The following is a 16,050-nucleotide window of genomic DNA, read 5'->3' on the forward strand; positions in this document are numbered from 1 at the left end:
TCAAGACCTCAGTTTTTGATAAGCCGGGCGCTTGGGGGCGGAAAGGCGATGACAGTAGCGCTCTTATACCAAAACAAAAGATGAGACAGACAGACACTTATAAATCTGAGCCGCCCGCCGGATGTGACATATAGCTGTGCCTTCAACTAATGCGTGAAAACGGTGGGTGATGCTGCAGATTGCAGCACCGCGAACCAACAGAGCGGTTGCGAGAGGCAAAACTTTCGATATAAAGCTATGCTTTATCAGTGTAGCAAAATGATGCGAGTGATGAGTTGCAATGGCGCCGTGACAAGGAGAGTGCAGCCGCCAGGTCTTGAATATCTCCAATGTCCACTGTTGTCTTGTCACGCAGGAGATTGATTGGCGCATGAGGTATCTGGGGGCGGAAAACATCGATTGGAAGATCCGCGATATGGTGGCACTCGTTCATCACAGCAAGCAGCATCAGGATTGGCCACCGGCAAAAGCAGGCGGTGTTCCTGGTGTTGAGACAAGCTCTTGAGAGAAATATGAATGAGGGGTCCAACCACTCAGAATCGCCATCACTGATATATCCCAGCCCCGTCTCTTCTGCCGTGGGTCTCTGCATGGACCCCTGGACTTTCACATGAGTTCTGGCGGTTACAAAGCCAATCATCGGTGATAAAGACCCTGTCGGTATGGCCTACCGACCCTAGCGTAAGGTCTCCCGGTGCCGAGGCTCCACTATCACGGTTGATATTGAGTAGAAGAAATCAACCATAGACCCAACCAACATCAAGTGCTTTCAGTGACAAGTTCATAGGCTGTCCGGTTTTGAGGACGGGAACTGTCGTATGATACCCAGCTACCCATTCTCCGTCATGATGCGATCCTAGATCACAGATCATGCTCTGTTCTACAACGGACTGGTTGACGGCGACCGGAAATACGGGAAACATGTTCAACTACAGCCGAGAGTGTATACTCGTGCGTTCCCATTGGATGCCTCTTCTTATACAATATTGTCCGCGGCCAACTGGGCTACCATATTCCCAGTCAACAGAGTGCGAAATTGGATAACTAAGCCCTCACAAACATCAGCTATTGCCTTCAGGTTGGCATTATTCGAGAACAAACCCATAGCCTCTACAGGTTTCGAGCAAAGTGTCTTGCTGACTGAATTGCATTTGATCTTTTTTTCAGGTATAAAAAAGGTAACTTAAATCTGAAATACGATGATTATGTCACAAAACTCCCATTCTCGAACTCCTAGCTTCGTTCCCCAGCATATCTAACAAATGAAACCCAAAAGCACAAGTTGGAGTTAGGTCAACTGTGGCAAATCCATTTGCAGCCATAGTTGCAAATGGGATGATAGACATAATAGCTTAGAATCTTCCACTCACAACATGTTGGGCTCTTCAAAGCAGAAAACCAATGGTATCGTGGCTGCCAGCTACTCGCGAGGGCAGCAATGTTGCGGATTTCCTTATCATCTATCTTCGTCATATAAATCGTTCAAATATCCATACAAAGGATCAACTATCAGTCTCTTGATAACAGTTTCCAATGCTTGGTCAAGGTAAATAAAAAATGAGTCTTTTACACTTGGTCAGTGCTATGAGAACCAATCATGCCACTGAGTTTGAAGACGTGCTTGGTGTGTTTTGTGCGGCAAGTTCCGTACACCGGGTTGTTGGTGTCTTTTCAGAGCCATCCAGGTTACCGCCAAACAATGGTTCGACCTCTAAATCATTGGTATTAAGGATCATTGCCTTTGGTGTGGATGGGTTGAAGGACGGCGTGGTGGGGGATCTCCCAGGCGTAGAGACAGTTTGAAGTGTTTCCGCGAATGACCCGCAGTCACTTGCCTCGGCAGCCTCGTTCTGAGAAGACGACTGTTTGTCGTCGCTCAGATCAAGAACAGGCTTTTTAATGGCGAGCTGGGACGCATCACCTGATGATGCCCGGCGGATTTCTATCTGTTCGGGTTCAAGGTAGCGGGGCAGACTAGCGCTCGACGCCGGCCGGTGAGTTGGAGAGAATTTAGGGGGTGATTGCGGTACGCGTGCTGGGACGCCAATGTTCTGTTCCGCAGCTGAAGAGGACCGGCGACCATGTACTGGGCAATTGGGGCATAGAATGGCCTCAACTCTTTCGAACTCCTGTGTAATACCTTCATCAGACCGACGACGCACGGTATGGTTGGATGAGATCCTACCAGTCCGAGATTGTCGACTGCCGGTTCCACGTTGATGAACACGACTATGGAGTCTATCATTTCTCGTTGAGTCTGCAGAAGAGGCTCGCTCAGTAGCTGGAAGAGCGGTATTAACAACTCCGTTCGTTGGAGACTTCTTCGGGCCAGGCGTTCGTCCCCGGCTGGCGGCACGGGAGGCCGGGCGTGCCATTCCTATGGCCGACTTGGGCGTATTGGAACGGTCGTTGTCAGCAGCAGGAGTACGGTTTGATACGAAAGAGTTGCTCCGTTGGTGATGGGCTGCACGCGTCAGAGACTGGTACTGATTCTTCTGATCCTGTTCGAGGATGCTGGGGCTTGCAGCAATACGAATCATGTGCTTTTCAGTTTGGAGATTTCCAGATTCAACGACACGAGAACGACTACTGTTCCTAGATGGCGAAGATTGGACGCGCTCGCCGACAGGAGTGCCAGTAGCAGATCCTGCCCGCATACGACTCGCAGATTCGGCTCGCAGAGAGATGCCTTCCAGGTGCAATGAAATCGCAGCATTAGCTTCTCGATCGCCAAGTGCTGAACCAGAGCGTTCATGCATTCTGGAACGGCTGGCATTTCGAGATTTGGGAGAAGATGGTCTTGCGAGAGACTTGTCTTGTTTCGTAGAGCCTTGAACGGTACCTTTAGAGTTGACAGATGATCCCGAACGAGCAGATCGCGTAGATCTTTCACTCTTAGTTGTTCGGTTCGACGAGGAGTTGGACAGCGGGGACTGCGGTGGGAGTTGTCGAGAGTCTTTTGGCGTCGCATTGTCCTTCACCCGTTCTATAGCACTACTTGGGTTTGGAGTGCGTGAGTTGCCTGTAATAGCTGGCCAGGGAAATGGTTCGGGCCTTCTCCCAATGGGTGTTCCAGGTGTCCATCCACCAGCAGAGAGAGGTGTTCTCATCATGTTACCAGATGGCCGCCAGTAGTACTGTTCGGGCGAAATAGGGGACATGTCTTCGAACGGGGTGTTCGGGCTGAACGGCTCAGCACTTTCGATGGTGACATGGCCGCCATAAATGACTTTTTCTGTATAGGAATAATTTGCTGGGTAACCACTCAATGGAGCGCCACTGTCTGGATAAGGAGTACTGTCCTCTGGTGGCCGTGGATTCGTGCGGACAGTCTTCACTGAGGCCTCAGATTGATCAGACTTGACGGATCGGATGGATCTTTCTGATCTCAAGGATGCAGCACTGATGGGGTGGTCTGGAGGGTACTGGTGGGGGAGGATAGGAGGCGACTCAGGAATGATCAATCGCGGTCTAATAGCCATGGGCGTTGGGCTGGGAGCGGACGGCGTCGGGATGTTGAGACTAAGTGCTCCAGGAGAGCGCGCCGAATTGGGGTTCGATCCTGTAGGGCCCTTGGGGATGGTAATATCTGGCGGGTGTCGCTTTTTTGCGGGAGGGCTCTCGGATTTTAAAGCAAAGTTTTCGGGAAGCTGAGGGGGCGGTGGCAGTGGCGCAGATGGTGACTTAGGCTTCTCTTTTCCGCTCAAAGATCCGGTGCTTTGATTGCTGGGCTGGGCATTGTTTGGATTCTCAGCGTTGGTGTTTTTGTCGTTGTTGTCAGATTTTTTGGATTGCTCAAGATGGCCAGGAGCCTCCATGCCAGAGCCTCCGGGTTCTGGCCGATAGACAAGCTTGGCGTAAGGCGAGTTGTTGGTATCAACAACGAGGAGTTCCTTCTCACCGCGGCCGAGAAGACCGTAAACCTTGACCTCTCCTTCGTGGATACCAACGACGGCACTAGTCCCGGCATACAAAACCTCATCTTCATTTCCACAACGATTACAAAAGACAACGATGATCTCATCCTCGTTGTCAGAACGGATGAGGGGCTCAAGCCGCGTGACCCAATATGTCAAGGTTTCCATATCAGGCTCGTTGGGCATACGAGTGAATCGTCGTGGATCTTCTCTTGTCATCCAGGCCATGGAGACGATGACTAAATTGGATTCCACTTCCAGAACGTGAAAGGCGAACTCAAAAGCGTGCCAAGGAGCTTCGAACTTGTACGGACTATGTCTTATTAGTGTATATGAAAAAATCATCGGTGAAGAATACAAACTTGATATCCATGCCTGTAAAGGATGTTAGTAAAGGAATATCAGGCACTTGATGAATACTCACAAATTCCTATTGAAGTGTTTCCGAGTCCTGGGATGAAGCCATCGAAGAATCCGCGATTACCTTCAAGCGCCCACGTCTCGTCAGTTTGATACAAGAAGGACTTCCTGTAGTTGGCGATGGTCTCGCCATCGCCGTTGACAACGATGACCGAGTTGTAATATTCGGGTCCAGTAGGCCATTTTGGCGAAACATCGACTTTTTCGGGATATCCAACAGTGACAACACAGTTGTATTTGAGAGCGATTGTCCTGGCCCAGAGAGATGTGATTCCAGAGCCGGAGGGTTCAAGAAATGGGGTGATATCCTGTAGTGATTTGAAGTTGTACCCTTTCAGAATCAACATTAGTACCCACGTAAAGATGCTACTCCATGATAACTTACCCGAGAAAGCCAGTTCGGGTAGGACTAGGACATCCAGATCGTCGGGGTTGGCTCTCGATAGTACGGCATCCGCACGATTTAGGTTGTTGTCGACATCTCCCACCTGGGGCGCGAACTGCAAACAACCAATTCTCATAACTGTGCGTTTTGACTGAACCCCGCAACAGCAGCACGCCTTGCCAGCCTGTCAAATCTTCGAAGGCTCAGGTCGGTGCCTCAATAGCGACTATGCGATCGCGTTGGCAAGTATATCGAAAAGAAGATCAATCGAGGAACAAGACGCAAACGAAGATCAACAGTAAAACATTAGAGATGACAAGACCGGACAAGATGGGTAATTGCAAGAGAATGTGGGAAACAACCTCACGACACTAAAAACGGAGGGGGACCGGGATTTAGCGCACCTCAGGCCCGCGGGGGCCAAAGCAATATAAGACAGACTGAGGCCCGGAGGCTGGCACCTAGTAATCCCCTGTAAATTGTGTTGGTTGTTGGTTATGATATTACATATGTATGTTGGTTGCTAGCTGCCACTTCACTTTGGTCATTCCTGACCCATCATAGTGCTGAGTTGCTTTATGTGATGGTGGGCAATGAGGCAGACGGTGGATAAACGGTCGGCGGGGAAAAGGTGCGGCTGTAGAAACTTGAGCCCAACCAGGGCCTGTCATTAAGCGCTATGAACGGAGCTTGTCAGCGAGCAGGGGACCCTTCCTTCCTAGGGCCCTTTCTACCTAGGGACCCATGTTCATGATCATCCTAGCTTGGGCGCTTCTCGCCATTTCGACTGGTTGTCGACGTTGACATTGTTTGCTCCTGGAGGCTCACAAGGAAACTTGCCCAGTAAAGGAGTAGCATGAGCGGCCGTCCTGTCAAGGCGCCTGCTTATTGTGCCACGCAATGGTTGAACCAAGCATATTTAGTACCTAGGTAGGTACCTATGTATGATGCAGATTACAACAAGAATGGAGACATGTAGCAGCGTACAGGGTGTCCATTTTTGTACAGCTCCCACCACATCACATCATATGATATATTGGTTCTTCTGCAATGTGCGTCCCGCATACTTGCAAAGTGCATACATACTCGCCCTATCTGCACCTTACAGGGCGATGAGAAATCTCGGTTAGACGAGACAGGTATGTATTTGAATCATCCCGTAGCTCCTCTATGCCCTCCACGTGTAAGAGAATTTGATTTCTCAGTTATGGTCTGGATAGTTTATTCGTAGCAGTTCTGTGCAGTTTGTTATGTCTTGTCCCAGCTAGACCCCCATCAAAGTTAAGGCAACAATAAACTTCGAGTTGAGATAAAAGATTGAACTCTTGATGAAGCCACAGCCCGGTTAGTCAGCCCGATCGGAATTCGCCTCAGCCCAAATGTTGAAAGACGTGACAGCTCGGTACTGAATTTCGTATTTCCCCACAGATAACCGGCTCATCAGACTACTATCAGATTTATGTCCTAGCAGTACAAACAAGGAAGAGAACTATACCTTGCAGTGCCTAGTGCTCACAAGCCAGACCGATACCAATCTTTCATCTCCTCCGGTCTCGTTACAGCCTATTAATCTGACTTAGTTAGATTCGCAGAACCATGAGCAGAGTCCAAGAAGCCCTTTTGTGCGCACAGTGCATAGCATCTGACACTTTCAGCGCGGAGACTAAAAAGATAGCCTCTCATTGCCTATCTCCGTATCTTGTTCGCATCACACGTCAAGTCCATGCCACTTTATTGAGGGGCTGTCTTATGCTATTGGGTTCCGAGAACTCGGTACAGGCGCGAAACACCACACGTCCATTCGTCTAATGCGGCCAGGAATCTGGCCGCCCAATTGCATGAAAATCCGACACTACCACAATCCTGTCTGTCGCCGCATGAGGGAAATTTTGGGCAGAACTATCAGGCTGTTGTGGTTATCGTGCCCGTATGTCACCGTTTCTTCCCCGCCTCGCCTCTCACAAGCTGGGCCAAGGTTATGTTCGCCATCCAATTTGTCCACGACAAAAGCAATGCCGGCATCAACACGCACAGTTTATCACCCATGTGATCAGCCGTCGTCTTGGGCGTGAGCCCTGAGAGGCTGGGCCTTTTGAGCACAGTCCAGCCACACGAATGCGCTTAAAGGCCACAAGAGTCGTGGGTAACGACTTGACTTGAAACCATTATGTGATCAGCGTCAATCTTCCTCCCCAAAATACACACCAGATGACTTACCGCCATTCTCGTAGTTGTGTTCTGTGTGAGAGATATCGCGGTCGGCCTGCCTCTATCACATTGTCAGACTATGGGTTGGTTTGGGTACGGCATTATTTAACGATTGAGGACAAATTTTAAACAGTAACCGGATGCCGTGTTAACCAAGGCCCTTTAATCTAAATAGATGATCTGACAAGAATTATCCTGTTGGTTTAAGCCGTTACATTAAACACGTTGCAGGATAAACTTGGAGTCGCTACCGGGTATGTTCACATCCAATAATGACACCACTGAGACATTAATATTTTGTTTGCCAACGTTATATACCCACGCACTCTGGCTTTTTTTGTAACTTGCTGAAGCATGTGTCTCTTTATCCATGAATGTATCATATATTTTCCGGTCCTTGAATTTCCCCGAAAGGCTACCTTGCTGTCAGAACTCAAATCACTATCTGGGAACCAAGAAAAATATTGCTTAGAGGATATTAATTACAAACAAAACACCGATCGTCCATCATCTTCTTTCTTCTCTCGCCATTGTTTTGTCAGAATGGATAGTCCCTTGTCGTGAAACAGGACTGGAGAGAAACGCAGCCGAGCCTTGCTTACACTTGCTATATTCGACAACCTCGATTGAACAGAAACCGGCACATAAGAAAATCAGTGTAAAACTATTAAGACCTGGTTGGTATAACGAAACCAGACACAAGAGCAGAATGAGGGAAACAGCAAAGATCGAAGAACTAAAAGCTTTTCTGAGTATATGATGGAAATTTGCAGACTATTTGCCAAGGCATAATAAATGTCGAGCCGTTATCCGTTCACAAAGCCCTCAACAAGAAAACATCAAGACACAATTGTACCATTTGTTCAATGTCACAAAACTTGGACATTAGGTAACTTCGACAGTTTGGAATTATTATTAAACAGCCAGTGGCATCGGATAACGGGAATAAGCGAGTAAAAAGGAGTTTCTCATGGAGGAGCCAACGAGTCAGTCGCTGAGGGAGATAGCACCTTTAAATACATCGTAACGGACGGGATTATAATCTCAACCAGTTCAGAGAAACCTCAAGAACAGAGGCTATTCCCTCTGCCCTTCATTTCGACAACGCGCCAAATTGTCTCACAATTGTAACCTCATGAGATCTTTATCCAATCGCGGATGGGAGACCACACACCCGCTATGTGAGTGTACATATGCACCTGTTATCACAGTCACATCGCTGACTAGCGACAAGAGCATGTTGCTAATTTAGGTAGCAACGCGAGCCATGAACTTCGAAAATGGCGTCGAAACTAGTCGCGTCTGCGGCAATCTGAGCGCTTAATAACAAGCTAATGTCTAACCGAAGAGACCAAGAGATCAATTCTCGTGGTTGAAGCTGGATTTAGATCAATTGTCCATGTGCGAACGGACTAGAATGGGTAGACAGAGATGGAATCGGTGTTGGGTCTGTAGCCAAGAACCAACAGCAGCAAGAAAGGTGTTATAAGGGAAGTAGAGTATCCAGCTGTCTGGGACGTGTCTTTCCCCGCCAAAATGATGGACCGATGATCTTCTTCTCCCTGACCGCGTATCTTGATCAAAATCTTATCTTCGCTAGTCCTTGCCCCTCCATTCCTCAGAAACCGGACGATATTGACGTGTTTCCAAACATTCTCCAGCCAAGCACGATAGAGAAATGGCCTGGCCGCACAACGGGCCGGCGTCTGGGAAGCTATTCCTCGTGTCTTGATTTGATTAAGACACTAGATTTCAAGCCCCTCCCGGCCATCGGAAACCAAGAATTATTGAGCGTAGCCGCCCAAAGAGTATTCTCCTAGTCCCTGATTGGTAGCTGCCAGGGCTTCAACCAGCGAAATTCCAGAAGTGTATGAGTCTATTGGCCGGTGTGCTACATCCCTACAGCTGAAGTTTCTATTCTTGGATGGCACACTCTTACACTCCTTTGGTGAACAGGCGACTATCCATCCTATGAAATAATAATCTCTAAAAACTCAAAATACATTTTCTCCGGAATAGGGAAGCTAAGGCGTGAGAACCATGCAAGTTTATGGATATTCTTGGAGATGATCCATCTGCTTTTGATGCCTGTGCTACTCCATCTCTTCTAATAAAACTGACATGACACCCGCTTTTAAACGCATCCCCAGAACCAACGACGCATCTTTCGTCAAAATACCGGAAAAGATCTTCTTTGTTTCGATCTTTATATCAACAAAAAAGATCCATAATCGCAGTAGATTATACAGAAGTTGATAGATCTGACCCGCAACGAATTGGCGCCTGTCATGCTTGGTTCTTCACACTGACCGACCCAAAACCTTTCTGGCGGCCCCGACATATTCATCTATCACATCATCTACCATCCTATAACCCGCCGAGCATGTGGACTTCTTCCTGGCTGAGCAGTCTGGCTCTTTCCCTCCCTCTTGTACTTGCTCTTCAAGTAACACCCGACTCGGAGTGCGCTGCTCTGTGTTCCGATGGCTCAAACACCACTCTTAGCGACGCCAGCCTCTCCAGAACGAACTCTTCGGATATTGTGTGCGGGGACGATGAATATTCCAAAACAGGGAAAGGCATTAGATTTAAGAATTGCCTCAACTGTCTTCAGAAGAGTGAGGCTACGTGGGAGGAAGAGAGTGATGTGTTTTGGTTTCTGTGTAAGTTATACAGAAAGCCCGAAGATCATGAAACCTGCTAACAACTATCATACTATAGACAACATTCGTTATGCCTTCGATGTTTGTCTCTACTCTTACCCCGATGCAGTGGGTTCAGGGACCACCAACTCTCCCTGCAACATCGAAACATCCTGTGGGTCTCTTGAGGATGCTCTGAAGACTTCCTTACCAAAGTCGAATGCCAACAATCAGCTCGACTATTGCACGGCTGAAGACTCTATCATCAATGGTCCCAGCTACAAGGAGTGCATTGGCTGCTTACAGTCCACGTCGGACCAAACCTACCTCGCCAACTGTAAGTTATTCTTTCTGCTATTTAGTAAACGAGCTACTGACCTTATTGTAGTTTTGGTAGCCCTGAAAGCCGGTTGTATGCAGGAACCTGAGAAAGGCGACATCATTGGCCTCAGCGGGACAATATTCACCGCAACGCTCGTGAACATCACAGACCCAGACACCAACGAGACACTCCCAGGCGACGGCGGTGCTCCTGTTGGTTCCATGACTACCGGTACCATTGTGGGCATTGCGGTAGGATGTGGTCTTGGGCTCGCTGGTATGGCTTGGCTTGTTTGGATTTACTGTCGACGAAGCCGACCCCGTCGTGGAGCAGGCATCAAGATCGAGTCACCACCACCGGATGCACCAATGAACCACCGCTCCATGTATGGCATACAAAAGTCGTCATATTTCAAAGACGACAACTATGGAAGGCGTCCACCCCCTGTTCACGATCCTTCTCGCGGCCATATCCGCAGCATGTCCAATGCGCAACATTACGATTCAGTTGAACGAGACATGGCGGGCACAAATTCGAATGTTAGTTACCACTACGCACCGCACTCAAAGACCAATGGACCAAACGCGGCTCTTCCAACACACCCGGCTTATATCCCAAGGGTAATGAGTAAATTGCCCGAGTCTCGGATCACCTCTCAGTCCCGCAAGACTTACGCACCCGACTCATATGCGCTACAAACATATCTGAATGCGACGGACGACTTTGGCATACATCTTGCACCTACACACGACGCCTCATCGAGCCGTACGGCTTCAAGTCGAACCCCATCACCTGCTCGACAAGAAAAGGTCCCCGAGCCTCCAGTTGTTGCACCTCCTGCACCTGATCTTCATGCAGGCAGACCAAGATTACCTTCACTCTCGTTCTCCTCACTACACAAGCTCATCATTCCCAAGAAGAACGCCGTTCCTCCCCCAGAACTCAATCTGCAGTCAGCAACACCGATATCGGCATTGGAGAACGATCCTCGGCGAGAAATGAGAATATCCAAACCATTGGCTGTTCTGGATCCTCGATTTCAAGACAAACCACTGGGCGGGGGTCCCGTCATAGCCAAGAATGTATCAGCTGCATTCAACGAAGATTACCTGAAGAGGCGTGAGGCGAATAAATCTCCAATGCTGAGCGGCAACAGTCGCGTTTATGGATGATAGATTATAGATGCTCTCGATACAGCGGAGGATGGGAATTTATGTCTTATGTGATTGGGGTTCAAGCCTGGAGTTATTGGTTGGGAATTGCAATATCCGAGCGAAATGCTCTCTAGATCGACGTATATGGTACACATGGCAAGGCGCAGGATTATAGTGATAGTCATTATTCTACCTTATTGTACACAGGCTAAAAGTGTCACATTGGCTGTTGGTGATGAGCTTGTTTCAGCCCAGTCGCTGGCCTCGGCCACGAGTCCGCCACGAGTCTGGCAAGGGGCCACCCTTATCCACACCACTGCTGCTGCCAGTAGAGGCCGAGTTACCAGGTCGGATAGCAGTACCAAAGCCGCGGTTAAGAACTCTGGGGGTCTGCACGAGACGCTCAAGCCAGGAAGGGATTCTCAACAGTCGAGGGCCATTGCCGAATTCGGGCCAGAGGCGTGCAAGGAAGTCGTAAAGATGAGCGGCGAACAAACCCTCAATTTCGACTAGAGCTGCACTCGGTCCTGCCATGAGGGCAGTAACAACAATCATGCACAGCGGCAGAGTCTGGGCTGGAATGGTAAGGACGAGGAATTGCGTCTTTTGGCCTCGTTGATCCTGGGTCACGGTGTATGCCATAGCAAGGATGAGGCCGTTCAAGTACAGCATGCTGTTCAAGCCGGTAAGGTAGTCGATCATCTAGCGACGTCGTTAACCTCTGTACAGGCACAAGACATATGGGTACGTGTTTGGGATATAAAATGTTTTATTGCTATGATATAGAAATGTAGGGAGCTAAAAAAACCACTTGAGTGAATTGGGAGTCACACAAGCCATCCATATAGACATCCCACCATGCCTGCACCGCAGACCAACCCTGAAATGCGAATGATGGGCGGTCCGAAGTGCAAGGGTAATCTTCCTCATTTCCAGGAACCGTGATAGCTGAAGAGGCAAAGCACTATCCGGGCAGATATATGAGGGGGGTTTTGAAAGGGACACGTAGGAATGATGCGCGGCACGGGTGTATAGACAAAGGCTTACCAGAATTACTGAACAGATGAAGAGAATGTAAAAGACAAGATCGACCTTGCGCGGGAAACGAGCGTTTCCCATCTCCAGCTGATTGCAGTAGCGATACAGAAAGAACGAATTCAAGAGCAAATTGATGGGGTTCAGCTCGACGAAGAAGGATGTTACGAGGCGCCAAATCTGTGGAGGGAACATCCACAAATATGTCGGATGATAAAGCACCGAGTAGACCGACACAAGGTTAAGCTTGCAAGTGACGGATGTCATCACTAGAGCAGTAACTAGGTTTCTGGAGAATAGTTAGCAGGATGTCCAAAGGAACATCAAAGTGAAGAGTGACGTACCGAGAGACAGCTGGGAGATCCCAGTAGGCGGCCATCACATTTTCAGCCATTTTGGGCAACTTTGCTCAATTGTGTGATGTAGAGTTAGTGGTAGCAAGAAATAAATAAAACAGCTGAGTCAAGAACAGTTTTCTTTTCTCGCAATGAAGAAAAAGAAAACAAGCGAAAGCTTCAGCGACGTTTTATGAGGAAGGAGAAGAAGCACGGGACTTTGCGAAACCAGGCACCATTCTTGGTTATTGCATGCGTGTCATCTTCGTTCCCGGAGCTTGTTGGTCCATGGAAGAGAGTGGAAAGAGAGAAGGTGGTAGCTTGAGAGAAAAAATTCATTAAATGAGCGAATCCGCTATAGCGGGGCACGATGTCGGGGCCGACATTTCGCCGTGTTCTTGCGGCTGTGAGTGTGGCTGTTGAGAGCTCGCGCCACATTTCGGCCAATGAATTGTGTCATGGAAGCGGAACTATGCGGCATGCGGCATTCGGTTTCTCTACAAGGCTCGCGGCCATATCGTCTGATGTTTTGTGAGGATTTTTTTCCATCAATTCATTTATTCAATTCCTCAATTGAATCATCAAACAGGCAGGTCTTGGGTCGCCCAAAAACCTGACCTCATAAATTAAGTATTGAGCACGCAAAGCCTCACTCAATTCGTCATTATGCGTACTCACGATGCTATGAAAAGTGAGGAGGCCAACGACGCCGCCTGGGAAGCAGCCAGAGGGGGTATTGCGGGTGCTGTCAAGTGGGGAATCGGTGCTGCGATACTGGGTGCTGCCGGGTACGTCTGGTCGCCGCTATATCGATCCATGACGGTTCAATTCAAAGTGTAGGGTCAAATCCTAGAACAGCTTTGCCTTTCACTAACCATTTCAAGGTATCTACAAATGTGTGGCATGGTTCCAGGTGCTATGATCGAGGCGGACTCAAGACTTAGAGCATATGAGCAACGAGTGAGAATGCAGCGAAGGTTGATGGGCGATAGGGCCAAGTGGCAACAATATGAGGAGGAATACATCAAAGGCGACGGCAAATGATCACCATGTTGGGAAACAAAGCCAGGAAGCTATGAACATTTCACTGAAAAGTTTGACTGTAACTGCTGGGGGTACAACGGCGTACATATTTCACATTAAAGATGACTATTGAGCCATCTGTGTAAAATCACATTTTTACCATCCTTTCCCTTCCTTGCTCAGACAAATACCAACTCCAACGCCTGTTATGCGCCTGTCCTTAGATCTTACACCCTAAAACGCTTGGGGTCCATATTGATCTTGCATAAGCGAACAACACATCCACTGAGCTGAAGCAGTGTCTGCACACCTTCAAGGACCTTCATATGCGTGAAGCCGATCTCCTTGATAAACTCTAGCTTCGAATGTTCGCTCAGTGTGGGGATTGTCTTTGTCACCTTGAACATAGTGCTAATAATATCGTGGCTCGAATAGCCCAAATCCCAGAGCTCTCGAAGCGTATCAAGTGCAGAGTCAACGTTGCCCTCATAGCAAGCCTTCAGCATTGCCTGCACCTTGATTGGGTGAGGTGAGTCGACAACTTTGAAGACGTTGTCTCCTGACACGAAACCGAAACCGGCATATGTGGACTGAAGGTTGTTGATGGCCTGTCGCATGTCTCCTTCGGCGCTGAAGACCAATGCAGCCTTGCCGTCGTCACTGGACTCGACTTTTTCAGCATCCATGATTTGCGTCAGTCGTTTTATAACCTGAGCGTCTGTCAACTTGGCATATCGTAGGATGGCGCATCGTGATTGCAGGGGCTCGATAATCTTGTTGGACTGGTTGCAGGCGAATGCAAACCGTGTGGTATTGGAGTAAATTTCCATAGTTCGTCGAAGGGCTTGTTGGGCACCTGAGGTCATGCTGTCGGCTTCATCAAGAATGACAAGTTTATGGCGGCCAGCGGGCAGAGTGACCTTCTTTTGTGCAAAGGCTTTAATTCGGTTTCGGACGACGTCGATACCTGGTTATGTCAGTCGGTTGATAGATCGTGTAAGTGAAATTATGCGTGCCTCGCTCGTCACTGGCATTGAGTTCCAGGACCGCCTCCTTGTATGAATCGCCTAAGAGTTGCCGGGCCAGACATAGAACACTGGTGGTCTTTCCGATACCTGGCATACCCGAGATGATAACATGAGGCATGTTTCCTTCTCTGGCGATAATCTTAAGTCGCTCAACCGTTTCTGTGTTGCCGACAACATCGTCGAGGAAGACTGGTCGGTACTTTTCCACCCTAGCAACCAGCAGTGAGCGATAGTCTCAACAAAGTGAAGAGAACAAGCATACCATGGGAGCTCATAATTTGCGACACCATTGGTGGAAGCGGCGAGAGCCGCTTTTGTGACTGAGTTTGATGACTCGCCACGTTCTTCAGGTTTTTGGGGAGGCATTTTGGTTGAGATGTGGTATGGATTGTCGGTGATGAAGCTGAAGCCTAAGAGTCCTACCAAATCTATGAATGTCAATCACTTTACGCGCCTAAGAGAAATGGAACGCGTCGAGCGGCAGCCCATAAGCTGATCCGTGCGCAGGTACCTGTGGAAGGAACCTGGAGCCCCTAAGCCCCACTCCTGCCACCGCTTTCCATCCTTCAATGGCAAAATCTTGCCATTGCGATAACTTTTTTGAGTCTACCAAAGAGCAGAGATACCCTCCAATTCCTCAAAGATACCCACGAATCCTTAGCAATCCACGACAGAAATATCGCCAGAAACCTGTACAAACTCTTTCGACTCGGGTTTTAAAATCTCACCGGGGAAGTATCAGCCATGGGTGTCCAGAAAAAGACTCGCAAATTCGCAGAGGTGCGTCTTATCGATAAGCGGCGCAAAAGTTGCCCAAATTTCAGTATGCTAACTATGAAGGATAGGTCAAGCGAGTTATCGGTCGTCGCGATGCCAGGTTGAAGGAGAACAAGCTCAAGGCTGAGTTGGCGCAGAAGGAGAAGGAAAAGAAGACCATCAATGGCGAGGTTATCCGAGAAGCTCCCCAAATGCCCAGCAACATGTTCTTCCAGCACAACACAGCTCTTGTCCCGCCTTACAGCGTTCTCGTCGATACCAACTTCCTCAGTCACTCAGTCCAGCGAAAGCTCTCTCTTCTCGACTCCATGATGGATTGCCTCTATGCAAAGTGTAACCCCATCATCACATCATGTGTCATGGCTGGTATGTTATTGTTCTTCAACTCGTCTTGAATCATCACTGACATGTATCCGATAGAGTTGGAAAAGCTTGGACCCAAGTACCGACTGGCGTTGAGGGTTGCGCGAGACGAGCGATGGACACGACTTGAGTGCGACCATAAGGGTGTATACGCGGATGACTGCTTGGTGGACCGAGTGCAAAAGGACAGAATTTACATTGTGGGCACAAACGATAAGGCGCTCAAGCAACGACTACGCAAGATTCCTGGTGTGCCCATCATGAGTGTGGCGCGTGCCAAGTATGTGATAGAAAGGCTGCCAGGTGCACCGGACTCATAGAGGAGTCTCTCTTTTTTGCTATTTGGGAATGGAAAATTGCATTTACGAGTTTACGATGCGTTACACTGGCAGTTCCTGTCGACAGCTTATCTTGTTATAGCTTGGCTTTGTTGTCTGGTTA

At 48.6% G+C, this 16,050-nt stretch overlaps 6 protein-coding genes across 6 annotated transcripts; 3 read left to right on the forward strand and 3 right to left on the reverse strand.

Annotated features, from left to right (window-relative positions):
* Positions 1-1,595: 1,595 nt before the first annotated feature.
* FSST1_001852 (uncharacterized protein) lies at positions 1,596-4,858 on the reverse strand (the record flags this gene model as incomplete). The annotated part of the gene is made up of 4 exons (XM_083227785.1): positions 1,596-4,230; positions 4,280-4,292; positions 4,342-4,668; positions 4,723-4,858. The coding sequence occupies 4 exons, from the start codon at positions 4,856-4,858 to the stop codon at positions 1,596-1,598; spliced, it is 3,111 nt and encodes a 1,036-aa protein (XP_083092034.1).
* Positions 4,859-9,313: 4,455 nt separating this feature from the next.
* FSST1_001853 (uncharacterized protein) lies at positions 9,314-11,066 on the forward strand (the record flags this gene model as incomplete). Its single annotated transcript, XM_083227786.1, has 3 exons — positions 9,314-9,593; positions 9,652-9,909; positions 9,961-11,066. 3 exons carry the CDS (start codon positions 9,314-9,316, stop codon positions 11,064-11,066), a joined length of 1,644 nt encoding a protein of 547 aa, XP_083092035.1.
* A 228-nt stretch (positions 11,067-11,294) lies between these two features.
* Positions 11,295-12,477, reverse strand: FSST1_001854 (Der1-like family-domain-containing protein; the record flags this gene model as incomplete). The annotated part of the gene is made up of 3 exons (XM_083227787.1): positions 11,295-11,750; positions 12,096-12,372; positions 12,428-12,477. 3 exons carry the CDS (start codon positions 12,475-12,477, stop codon positions 11,295-11,297), a joined length of 783 nt encoding a protein of 260 aa, XP_083092036.1.
* Positions 12,478-13,084: 607 nt separating this feature from the next.
* Positions 13,085-13,462, forward strand: FSST1_001855 (uncharacterized protein; the record flags this gene model as incomplete). Its single annotated transcript, XM_083227788.1, has 2 exons — positions 13,085-13,206; positions 13,303-13,462. 2 exons carry the CDS (start codon positions 13,085-13,087, stop codon positions 13,460-13,462), a joined length of 282 nt encoding a protein of 93 aa, XP_083092037.1.
* A 206-nt stretch (positions 13,463-13,668) lies between these two features.
* Positions 13,669-14,835, reverse strand: FSST1_001856 (replication factor C subunit 4; the record flags this gene model as incomplete). Its single annotated transcript, XM_083227790.1, has 3 exons — positions 13,669-14,408; positions 14,458-14,678; positions 14,732-14,835. 3 exons carry the CDS (start codon positions 14,833-14,835, stop codon positions 13,669-13,671), a joined length of 1,065 nt encoding a protein of 354 aa, XP_083092038.1.
* A 378-nt stretch (positions 14,836-15,213) lies between these two features.
* FSST1_001857 (rRNA-processing FCF1 family protein) lies at positions 15,214-15,929 on the forward strand (the record flags this gene model as incomplete). Its single annotated transcript, XM_083227791.1, has 3 exons — positions 15,214-15,249; positions 15,315-15,612; positions 15,667-15,929. The coding sequence occupies 3 exons, from the start codon at positions 15,214-15,216 to the stop codon at positions 15,927-15,929; spliced, it is 597 nt and encodes a 198-aa protein (XP_083092039.1).
* Between the last annotated feature and the right edge of the window lie 121 nt (positions 15,930-16,050).

The sequence above is a fragment of the Fusarium sambucinum genome, chromosome IV, assembly GCF_050947815.1.
Source record: "Fusarium sambucinum isolate potato_lamoka chromosome IV, whole genome shotgun sequence".
In the NCBI taxonomy this organism is placed as follows: domain Eukaryota; kingdom Fungi; phylum Ascomycota; class Sordariomycetes; order Hypocreales; family Nectriaceae; genus Fusarium; species Fusarium sambucinum.